Below are 13,054 nucleotides of genomic sequence, written 5' to 3'. Positions count from 1 at the left end.
AACATACCAGATGACAAAGAGCCAAAAGCCCCGACACACGCCGAGTAATGGCGGAATAAGCAGAAACTCAGGAGTAAAGCCCCTACTACCGGGAACCTGACACGAAACATTTTAACACAGGGTAAATGACCAGACAAGCAAGACAGGGATATAAAGACATATAAAACAGTGTCAGAAAAGTGGTGACAGAAGCATGTAATACAAGACATTTTCTATGTGATGCTCACACGTGGTAACCGAATCAGCTAAATATGCTGTACACAGACACCTAAGATACAGATAAAGGAAATACATGTAAGAGGTATAAATCACTTTTAAAGCGCTCCACTACATTGTTGAAGAGAGAGCAGTGTAAACCACTCAGAAGAAATAATAAGCTACTTCAAATGACTCACTTCACTAAAAAGATATATACATACAGTATGAGCTGTACATCAATAAAAGAGTCGATTTATACTCCGTTTTGATCTCTGGAGAGCTCGAAAGTAACAGCATGATAAGGGAGAAATAAAACTTATTGTGCCTAATTCAACAACTTGTTAAGAAACCATTCACACAAGCTAAGGAATTCCAGAGCGAACTTTTAATAATCTCACTCACTCAGTCACAATCTGCACTCCTTGTTAGGGGCTACATAACCTATTTTGCCAGTCAACAAACTACAAAATGTCGGTTAGAAGACAAAATAAAACGGGTACCATAAGCAAACCTGCAGTAGCTGACATTTTTCTTAAAAGCCAAAGAGGAGAAAAGCCTCCAGAAAAGAATGGAAATGCCACTGATGATGAGATGGAGGAAGACATTGAAACCACATCCATAGAAACTGTGGTCACCCCTGTAACTTTAAAGGATATCAAGAATCTCGTCAGCAAACAAGATATTACTAACATATTTGACAAAATGTGGGCTAAGATGGATGCACTCCAAAACACTGTCACAAACAGCCTCACTGAAATCAAACACGACATAACAGAATTGGGTACCAGACTGGAAACCCTTGAAGAAAAAGAAGAGACAGTGGAAGAGGACATCTCGTCTATCAATCAACATCTAGCTGATCATCAGAGGGACTTAACAGATATTAATGACAAACTTGAGGATTTGGAGAATAGGAGTCGGAGGTGCAACATTCGCCTGAAGGGAATCCCAGAAACAATCATATCATCAGAACTTCGTAATTATCTGATACATCTATTTCAAAATATTACAGGCTCATCAGAAGAAGGGAAATTTCAGATTGAGCGAGCTCATTGAGCTCTTAGAGCTAAACCCAAAGACTCTGAACCCCCCAGAGATGTGATAGTCAAATTCCTCCGTTTCCAAGAAAAAGAAGAGGTCATGGCGGCGTCTAGGAAGAATCCAACATTCAAGTATCAAGGAACAATCATTCAATTCTTCCAAGACCTATGTATTAAGACCCTCCAGAAGAGACTTGCCCTTCGCCCACTGACTCAACTACTAAGGAAAAATCAGATTTTATACAGATGGGGTTTCCCCTTTGCCCTATTCATACAACATGACGGCAGCACCATCTCTATAAGAGAGAAGCAGGACATCCCAGAGATTTGTCAACATTTAAAATTGGACTGCCCAGAGATCCCAGACAGTTCTCAAGACAATATCAAAGCCCGCTCACAGAATCCAGGCGGATCAAATCAGCCGAATCGTTGGACCAAAGTCCCCAAAAGAAAACAGAGGAGCTGAGAGACTCTAGAGACTCTGAAAGTTGTTAAATACCTTGGTGTGGTAACTATGCCTTTGCCTGTTCCTAGACGAGAGAAATTTTTGAGGGACTTGAGACTTTAGCAGAAATATCCAACCAACAGCTTAGATAACTTACCAAGAAGAGGTTGGGGGTTAATGCACTATATGTCAAGCTTATGTTAAAATTTACTACCCCCATACTATCTTCTAGTCCGGTCCAATAGATGTAATATACAAACATCTTTAGATGGGTCACTCTAAAATTAAGTTTAAACATTTCAGGATTGCTTCAATTTATTTATAACACTATACTGTGCTATGATTTGCAGATAGTTAGGAAATTGCAAATTTATTACTACTCACAATTGTTGTTTTATGTTATTTACTATTTGATTACTTGAGTGTGTTTAATGTTTGGTTTGGTTTTTTCTTCTCAAATTCCGTCGAGCAGAGGTCTAGAAAGTTCTCCATGCCATAGAAGGCCAGAAGACAAGGTCAGACAACCTTCAAATTAATGTCAGGTGTAATATTCAGGTACGAGGGGACGGGGTGGTGGTAATTGGTAAATGGATCCTAAGATACAGATAATCTCACATAACGTCAGGGGTCTAAATACCAATGTTAAGAGAAAAATAGCACTCGCCCAATATAGCAATATGAATGCTAAAATTATTTTTCTACAAGAAACCCATTTTACACATAACCAAATCCCTAAACACTGGAGTAGACACTACACGCAACATTTTCACTCCACAACCGACACAAAAAAAAGGGGGGGTAACAATTCTACTACACAATTCCCTCCCATTCACGAAAGAAGAGGTGATAAGAGACAAAGAGGGTAGATACCTCATCGTGAGAGGTTCCATTCAAGACACTCAGATAACACTTTGCAACATTTATGCGCCCAACGAGCAGCAACATACCTTCTTCACCAAACTCTCACACTTATTAACACAGTGGTCTCAAACTTTGATGATTGTGGCGGGAGACTTCAATGTAAATCTAAAGATATTAAAGGAGACCACTACTACCAAACTGACAAACAAACAATGTAGATTAAATTCTATTACTAAGACCATTAGAGATACACTAGAGTCACACAACGTGATTGACTCTTGGACTTCATTATACGGTCAGACATCTGATCATACGTATTATTCACCTGCCCATAAAACTTATACTAAACTGGATTACATATTCATTAGTCAGATAATGCTACCTAATCTGGTCTCCTCATCTATCCATGCATCAGTTTGGTCAGATCACTCAATCATTCAAACACAATTGAAAAGCCTCACTGATACAAACAGACAGAAATCATGGACATATGACCCCACACTATTGAAACAGCCAGACATTTTCAATAGAATCCTTAATGGCCTTAAAGAATATTGGAGTCTTAACGTTACTCCTTCAATCAAACCAGTTATAACTTGGGCCGCCCACAAACCTTACATTAGAGGTCTGCTCATTAAAGAGAAAAACATGTTCCTAAAAAAAGACCAGATTGGTAACAGCAACGCTACAGAAGGAAATAGAAGAACTAGAAAAGAAACACAGACTCACACTGTCCGATCAGACTTTGCTCACACTGACCAATAAAAGAAAAGAACTCAATAAAATATTAACAGACAACTCCATGAGAGCTATTAGCAGACTGAAAACGTACTATTTCCTACACGCAAACAAACCAGATAGATTTTTAGCTAATAAATTAAGAGAGAAAACTAAATCCTTCACAATCACACAACTACAAAAATCAGACGGTGCTTTGACTTCCCATCCACGAGAAATTGTAGAATGCTTTGCCCAATACTATGAGGCCCTTTACGATGGAAAGAAGGTTTCACATTCACCACAGACAGCACAATTGAGACAAACACTCCTCGAGTCAGCAAAACTCCCGAGGCTAGTCGAACAAGACGCAAAAACCCTAGATGCAGAAATCACATTGTCAGAAATAGCTTCCGCTATCAAAGAGCTCAAGATAGGTAAAGCGGCGGGCCCGGATGGGTTTTCTGGGGATTACTTTAAATTGTTTAAAACAGATCTATGCTCCCACCTTCACAAGTTTTGCAATGATGCTCTAAATGGTACTCCAATCCCCTCAGAACTTCTTCAGGCGAAAATTATTGTAATCCCCAAACCGGGAAAACACCCCAAAATAACTTCAAATTACAGACCAATCTCATTGATCAATCAAGATGTAAAGATTTTCACCAAAATCTTAGCAAACAGACTTAAACACCTTTTACCCTCATTAATCCATCCTGATCAGGTGGGCTTTATTAAAGATCGTGAAGCACCGGATAATGTCCGCCGCACAATAGCCCTGGTCGAATATTTGAAAGAAACAAAAAACGCCTTCTCTGCTCCTATCCTTGGACGCAGAGAAGGCGTTTGATAGGGTAGATTGGATATATATGATAGAGATCTTAGAGCAATTTGGCTTTGGTGACAAATTTATAGGGGCGGTTAAAAACATATATTCTAACCCAAGAGCTACAATCAAAGCGGCGGGATACCAATCTAGACCGATCCAAATCTTAAATGGTACGCGCCAGGGATGCCCTCTTTCACCACTTTTATTTGCGCTATGCGTGGAACCATTAGCAGCATGCATTCGAAATTCAAAGAGTATCCATGGTGTTAGATTGAACAAAGGGGAATTTAAATTATCACTATTCGCAGATGACATCCTGCTAACACTTTCTAAACCCATGCTTTCTCTACCCAATCTCTATAAGGTATTAGACGATTTTTCTCAGATTTCTGGCTTCAAAATAAACTCTGATAAGTGTGAGGCTCTCCCCCTACTTCTACCAGCTCAAACACGGAAATTAATAGAAACTAATTTTGACTTTAAATGGGCCAAGCACGCTATTAAATATTTGGGAATATATATCACTGACACCCTGGATGCTCTATATAAAGCTAATTATACACCGATCATCAAAAATATAAGGACTGATCTAAACAAATGGAAAAGGGGAGGTTTCTCGTGGGTGGGAAGACAAGTAGCAATAAAAATGAATGTTCTACCTCGGCTATTGTACCTGTTTAGGGCCCTTCCTATCAGAATACCACTAAAAGACTTAGATGACCTACAGACTGAGCTCCTCAGATTTATCCGAGGCCACAAAACAACTAGAATACCTGCTAACTTACTAAAATTGCATAAACAACTAGGGGGAATAGGGGTTCCCAATTTACGCGACTACTACCAGGCTGCGAGATTAGCGCAAAGTACACTACTAGGGAAAGACTGTCGCAACTTAACATGGCCAACTATTGAAGCAGAAATAGGAGGTTATAGCAATCCAGGAGAAATCCTTTGGTCCCCCACAAATACCAAACTCCAACCTTTAGCCAAACTTAAAACCACGGAATACACTAAATCAAGTTGGGGATCACTGACTAAAACACTGAAATTAATCTCACCACTTTCAACCATACTACCACTGGGTCTGTTGCTACCGCTAGAATTTCGAAAACAGCTGACAAAATGGGAAAACAAAGGTCTATATCGGGTGGCGGACTTCTTGGATAAAGGGAAAATACTGACTTACCTTCAACTAAGAGACAAAATTAGCCCCAATACATTGCAATGGTTCTTGTACCACCAAATATCACACACGATACATAAATATAGGCAAAATACTCCCTTCAGCCCAAACACCATCCTAGAGCAAATCATACTATCACCAGGTAGAAACAAAAAAATGATCTCAAAATTATACCTAGCTATCCAAAAAGCGAAAAACCTTAAAAAACAAAAACTACACACTCTTTGGGAACAGGATCTAGATATAACATATAATGATGAGGATTGGGAACAAATATTCTCTTCGCTGGGCAAAAACCTAGTAGGGGCTGACCTAATCGAAAACGCAATGAAAACGGCATACAGATGGTACCTCACGCCATTAATAACTTCACATTACACCCCACAGAATAATAGATTATGTTACCGAGGTTGCTCAGGGTTAGGTACTTATTTACATATGTGGTGGGAGTGCCCGAAGATAAGACCTATTTGGGATAAACTATCACAGCTGATCAAGAATACATTAGGTGACTCATTCACACTCTCAGCCGCTAAAGCCTTGCTCCACATTCCACTAGATTCATTAAACTCGGCCACTAACAGATGGGTTAATATAGTATGCACAGCTACTAGATTATGCATAGCTAGAAAGTGGAGGGAGGGCACTCTGGAATGGAGTGAAATACTTGAAAAAATTGAAAATATCTACACTATGTCTGAATCAGCAGCATGGATGCAGGGTACCTCCGCAAGCTTTCAAAATGTCTGGATTCACTGGATAATGAAAAGACATATATAGGGGGAGATGTCTGAACTAATTATATAGAAGTATTTTTAAACTAAGAGAAACATGCTTTAACAGCTACCAAAAAGTCGACACTGCTTGACGGAAAAAGTTCACAGTTAGAAGTTAGACCAAGTTAAGTGGTCTTATGTTCGGGGAGATGGGTGGGTAAGGTGGGAGGGTTAGTTGTTCATTTGTTAGTGGGGTTAAAATGACAACCCAAGGGTTGTTGTAACTAAAACAAATCGGGAAAAGTATACTTAGCAGAGACAAATTGTATCATTGTACTCAAATGAATAATAACATATCCTATTGTATTGATACACATTGTGACAGTATTGCATTTCTGTTGTGATTCCTCAATAAAAATTATTTCAACTAAAAATAATACATATAAAAAGAGAGATACAAGAATTTAAAATGTATTGGTAGCTTGAGATCAAATCTAAAGGTGAATAAATATGTTACATTTTTTTTACATGGCTGTTGGGAAAATTTAACAGGAGTTCTAAATCTAGTAACGGAAGAACTTGACATCACAGGAGAACAAGCGAACAATCTGCTGTAATTACAATAGCTCTATAAATAAAAAAGTACCTCAGTCATAAATAAAAAGTACAAAAAAAAAATAATTATTACATATTGTAACACAATTACTGATAACCATTATCTGTCTGAAAAAAATAAATAAAAAATACTCCACTAAAGCTATTTTTATATTATAAATACTTTGGTTCCATTTCATCCTAACCTGCTTGCCGACATGAAAAAGCAAACACTATGATGTCATCAAATGCCCAAGTGTAGTCAGAATGAGGGGGGTAGAAATCAAGATGTTTAGAAGATTCTTTCCGAAGGTCAATCAAAAAAGTGGAATGAACCATTGGTACAGCAAAGCAACCTTTGCGTTCTCTGCGTCTGATTGGCATATACGCAGGAGTTCTTCTGTAATAGCCCTGAGAAAGAAAAAAGGGATTTAAATCTCAATGTAAATAAATACACAAGGAGCCGTGATCGCCTCATTCATACTAAGGGTGTTTTATTAATAGCCAAAAATGTAATGTTTATTTTATTTTAAAAAACACCCACACAAACAACGACACACAGTGTCTGCTTGTAGCATGGTACACGCTCACCAGCATTTTTGAAATACATTCTTGTGTAGCATTTCTCAGTGTCAGTATTTTTTTCCAGGACATACATGGATATTATATCATTTAAATAAATGTATATGTTTGCAATTCACATACTTAAGAGCACATCTTAGCGCTTATGCACGTGCTTACATTAGTGACTATATTTACCATTGAGATTAGTATGGGGCCGTCCCTTTCACTCCAGTACAGTGCATGTACATTAGTGTCAAAGATGTTAAATAAAAGGTACAAAATGGAAAATAAACCATGAGTAAGAAATAACTGACAAGGGACATACGGGAAATAAAAGGCGCCTACAGAAGTATAAAAGGCACAACACATATTAACCCTTTATTGTAGATATAAATGAACAGAGGTCTAACCTGGGTTGTCATTCCACACCAAAAGTTAGAGTACGCTGCCCGGGATTCCAACATGGGAGCCACCACAGTCTTATTTTCAGCCATTAACAGACTCAGTGTGTCTGGGTTTGTAAGCAGGTTATCAGAATCCAAAAACTACATAAGAGAAAAAAAACAAAAAAAACAAACACATTTTAAGTACACTTTATCAAACCCATATCCTTAAAGGGACATGAATCCCCAAGATTTTCTTTCATGATTTAGGTAGAACATACGATTTTAAACAACTTTCCAGTTTACTTCTATTATCAAATTTGCTTCATTCTCTTGGTATCATTTGTTGAAGGAACAGCAATGCACTACTGGTTTCTAACTGAACACATGGTTTTAGCCGTGTGCTGCTGTAGCAGCTAAGAACAGTGATCAGTTAAACCAAATAAAGGAGCTTTCTACATGAAGTATCTTATACTTCATGAATGAAAGTCTCCTTTATTTGTTGCAAAAGTCAATGCTAGCGATTGTAAAACGCTAGGATTTACTTTCACTTTAAACGCTCTAGATATCAATATATAGCATAGATGTGTGAATAATACCTCTGAGAATCAAGTATCTATATGTGAAACATTATACTTGGTTTGTATAATATCAAGCAGTCAGATACAAACATTATCTTTTGTAGCCGGCTATTAATAAATTCAGAAATAATGCTGTAACAAGAGGACCTGTTAATATGTGGGATGTCAGATTATGAGATTAAAGCTATCTAGCTAATAACATCTGTCATTATAAAGTCCTTGCTTGCACAGTCAACTTTAGCACAGCTGTTCAGTGTAATTCTGTCTGCTTAAAATCACTAGATATTAATATTTAGTATAGGTGTGTGAATAACACCTCTGAGAATCATGTATCTAGATATGAAAAATTGTACTTGGTTTGTATAATATCAAGCAGTCAGATACAAACAATATCTTTTGTAGCCAACTATTAATAAATTAAAAAATAAATGCTGTAACAAGAGGACCTGTTAATATGTGGAATGTCAGGTTATGAGATTAAAGCTATCTAGCTAATACTCTATCTGGAATTATAAAGTCCTTGCTTGCACAGCTAACTTTAGCATAGCTGCTCAACGTAATAGATTCTGTCTGCTTGAACTCTCTCGATATCAATATATAGCATAGGTATGTGAATAATACCTCTGAGAGTCGACTGTGCAAGAAAGGACCTTATAATTACAGATAGAGTATTAGCAAAATAACTTTAATCTCATAATCTGAAAATCGTTTCTAGGTATTCCTTAGTGCTATATTGCCCCAGGTGCTTGTTGATTACAAAAATATTTGGCACCTATAGGTACTTACCATTAGTACTACTTGACATACTATCTTGTTACTATAGCATTATATAGTTGCCTGCAATATCCCAGTGTTAATCTGACAATTTGTAAATAATCACAGCTTTTATAAAAACAAATCTTCCAGGACATTTAAAGGGTGTGCTTTTTGTGTACATTCTACTAATGCACATTTATTAGTAGCAGCACAGTAGTTTAAAATTACATTAAGACATTTCTTTTGTAAAAAATTTGCAGCCAAAAATCTAAATTATGTATCTGCAAATCAAATAGCTGGTTTAGGCAATTTGCAGCATTTAAAAAATTCAGATTCAAAACACTTTGGCCTTTGTTGCATAGTATGGGATAAAAACAGAATTTTTAAAGAGAATTAATGGTTAAAGAGAGGCTACAATAGTCACATGGGCTTCTGTGTAATAAGTTGTCATATTTGCATTCCAGTAGTTTGGAGCAGCCCTTTTCCCAAATATTTATTCAAAAGCCATAAAAAAACAAAAATGTGCTTCAACAAATGTTGAATCACTTTAAAAAGTGATGAAGTTTAAAGGGACACTGAGGTTAAATTAAATTTTCATGATTCAGATGCAGCATGTCATTTTAAACAACTTTCCAATTTACTTCCATTAAAAAAAATGTGCACAGTCTTTTATATTTACAATTTTTGAGTCACCAGATTCTACTGAGTATGTGCAAGAATTCACAGACTATACGTATATGCATTTGTGATTGGTTGATTGCTATCACATGGTACAAGGGGAGTGGAAATATACATAACTTTGAAATTTGTTATAAAAAAAATCTACTACTCATTTGAAGCTCAGACTAAGTGCTATTGCATTGTCTTGTTATCTTGCATTTGTTGATTATGCAAATCTAATGTGTTGACTGGTCCTTTAACTGTAAAAAGCCGACTAGAAATTATCACTTGAGCATCACTATGTAAAAAAGGAAGATATTGTATCTCAAAATTTCACCCCAATGTAAAGAGACTTTAAGCAGCCAATCAGGATGTTAGTCCCAGGACTTGCAAGGGAGTGTGCATCTGGCATGTGCAGGCACAGTCATGTTATTTTCCTATTCAGTTTAAGGAAGTTTACTAAGAAATCTCACAAGATCACCACAAAGCAGAGCATGACCTCATCATTGCTGATTGATTTCACACATGTGGAGGCAAGTTCCTAAACAATAGAGTTGTTGGAGTTCTCTTTTTCAACCAGTGAATTCCTAGGTTTGAAACATGTAGCTCCTGTTACCCATGATTTCTTGATTCAGATAGAGTATGCAATTTTAAATAACGTTTCAATTTATTTCTATCTAATTTGTTTCATTCTCTTTAAATCCTGTTTTGTATATACACAATCCTGGCCTCGCAATGAACATATAAGCTTCAATAGTTGTTTATTTTTTGCTTTTATCAACAAAGTTTATTGAAAGCAAAAAAATAAAATTTCTCGATCAATTTAAAACACTATTGGCGTTTATGTAGTTATGGTTGAAGTGACATTGTGAAGGAAGTTTGGCATAGAGTTTGGCAACATGGCAGCCTCTGGAAATTAGCACCCCTCATCTGAGAGAGAAGCTGCCTTAGAGTCCTCAACCGCTCAGCCAAAACTGCTTGCATTTCAACTATTTATGTTTACACATGATAATCACATTGTGGTTTTCCAGTGATCTCCTGCATCCTAGAGGACCACCCATCATTAAAATGGGCAGATGCTCCTCTTTCAAATAAGGAGTCACATGTCTATGTGGTGTGGGAGCCCAAGACATATGTTCCAGAACACATACCCTGCATGGTGATGTTGCACCTATCGGAGGCATCAGTCAGAGATGGCAGAGGGCCTCAGATTCTGGAAACCAAAAAGTAGATGCTGTGAAGCTCAACGAAAAACAGACCCCAAGACAACAACAAAACAGTTTGCATTTTCTCAGAGTGATGTCGTAATTCACATTCAAGGATTTAAGTGAAAAGAGAAGGTAAAAATGAAAGAGATTTATAGAATAAAATAAATCTGTATGTTTCTGGGCGTTTATAAATGCAGTATCTTCTGTTTCTATTTATGACAGATTAGGGCCTGCAGGGAAAAAAAACCCACTGAATGGCTACATGTATCCTTTATGACACCATTTGTTCATTTAAATAACTAAACATCCCCTAGTTAAAGACAGACTTAGCAAGCTACTTACTGAATTCTGGGACATCAATAGGGGCTCCACACTCAACCCAATCTCTCCATGGGCAGCACACAAGACATACATTAGAGGTCTGCTTATACGGGAGAAATCACAACGGAATAGACAATATAAATCCATGATATCAAAACTTCATACAGAAATACGAGAACTTGAAACCAAACATAGATTGACTAACAGAACGGATATCCTATCCACATTAGAAACTAAGAGATCATACCTAGCTAACCTCCTAAACAATCAATCAATTAGAGCGATCCAGAAACTCAATACACAATACTACATATACGCGAACAAGCCGGATAGGTTCTTAGCACACAAACTAAGAGAACGGTGTAGGGCGTCCACTATAGGGTCCATCCTACTCCCAAACAGTGCTCTCGTGTCACAACCACAACACATAGTGGATGCTTTTGCAGACTTTTATGGGAGGCTTTATGACGGAAACAAAGTAACACACACACAAGAGATAGTATCCCAAACTACTTTATTCCTAGAGGAAGCTGGGCTGAATTCCCTCTCGGGGGAAGACGGCGACAGCCTAAATGCTCCAATTACGAGAATGGAAATATTAGGTATTATTAAAGACCTTAAGTCAGGGAAAGCAGCGGGGCCGGATGGATTCGCTAGCGAATACTATAAAACATTTAAGGAAATATTAGTGCCCCACCTCACTGACTTTTGTAATTATATATTGGAGGGTCACATAATCCCGAATGACCTTTTACAAGCTAGGATAGTGGTAATACCCAAACCTGGTAAAAATCATAAGCTGTGCTCCAGTTACCGCCCCATCTCACTCATTAATCAAGACTTGAAGATCCTTACTAAGGTATTAGCTAACCGCCTAAAACATATCCTTCCAAAGTTGATCCACCTGGATCAGGTGGGTTTTATTAAAGATAGAGAAGCACCGGATAACGTGCGCAGGTTATTAAATATAATAGATTATGTTGGGAAAACTGGAATGCCTTCTCTGCTCCTTTCGTTGGATGCAGAGAAGGCATTCGATAGAATAGATTGGGGATATATGAGAGCAGTCCTACTCCAGATGGGATTTGGAGGGGCCTTCATTAAAGCGTTGGATGTGATATATTCGACTCCTTCAGCTCAGGTTTCCGTCTCAGGATATAAATCAAGATGCTTTCCTATATTAAATGGGACAAGACAGGGGTGCCCACTCTCCCCCCTTATCTTAGCACTTTGCATAGAACCCCTAGCAGCAAAAATTAGAAAGACACCAGATGTCTCAGGAGTTATGATTAAAGATCAGGAATACAAATTAACACTCTTCGCAGACGATATCCTGTTGACATTGACTAAACCCCTTCTATCATTGCCCAACTTATATAAAATCCTAGATCAATTCTCCCAGATCTCAGGTTATAAGGTCAATCTGGTAAATGTGAAGCATTATCACTAGGTCTACCTCAACACACTAAGAAGCTCATAGAAGTCAATTTTGACCTAAAATGGGCCACACACTCCCTTAAATATCTGGGGATTTGCCCGACTACCCAAATTAGCCAGCTACACAAACGCAATTATGAACCTATGTTCAGGGAAATTAGGAGGAATCTCAATAAGGAGGACATACACTTTCTCATGGATGGGCAGGCTGGCAGCAGTAAAGATGAATATCCTGCCCCGCCTATTATATCTATTCCGAACACTCCCCATAGAGGTCCCAATTACAGAATTGAAAACACTCCAGGCAGAACTAAATAACATTTATAAGAGGGAAGAAAATGGCCAGAATCTCTTCTACACTTATCACAAAACATAGGGTCTTGGGAGGGATAGGAGCACCTAACCTGTTAGAATATTACAGAGCAGCAAGACTAGCCCAAACGGTACTTATAGGGGGAAGAAGGGAGGAGGTCCTTTGGATTAAGATAGAGGCAGATCTGAGGGGGTCCAATCATGTTGATGACATTCTGTGGAATAGATACCCTACAAATTCAGATCATA

General features: G+C 37.8%; 1 protein-coding gene across 1 annotated transcript in view; it reads right to left on the bottom strand.

Annotated features, from left to right (window-relative positions):
- Positions 1-13,054, bottom strand: part of COLGALT1 (collagen beta(1-O)galactosyltransferase 1) — a 72,651-nt gene that overhangs the window by 34,068 nt on the left and 25,529 nt on the right. Inside the window, exons 4-5 of the mRNA XM_053717935.1 lie at positions 7,558-7,692; positions 6,790-6,994 (exon numbers count right to left, since the gene is read on the bottom strand). Coding sequence (XP_053573910.1) covers positions 6,790-6,994; positions 7,558-7,692 — 340 coding nt within the window. The remainder of the gene's footprint in view (positions 1-6,789; positions 6,995-7,557; positions 7,693-13,054) is intronic.

The sequence above is a fragment of the Bombina bombina genome, chromosome 6 (genome assembly GCF_027579735.1).
Source record: "Bombina bombina isolate aBomBom1 chromosome 6, aBomBom1.pri, whole genome shotgun sequence".
In the NCBI taxonomy this organism is placed as follows: Eukaryota; Metazoa; Chordata; class Amphibia; order Anura; family Bombinatoridae; genus Bombina; species Bombina bombina.
This window is presented reverse-complemented; position numbering and strand designations above follow the sequence as displayed.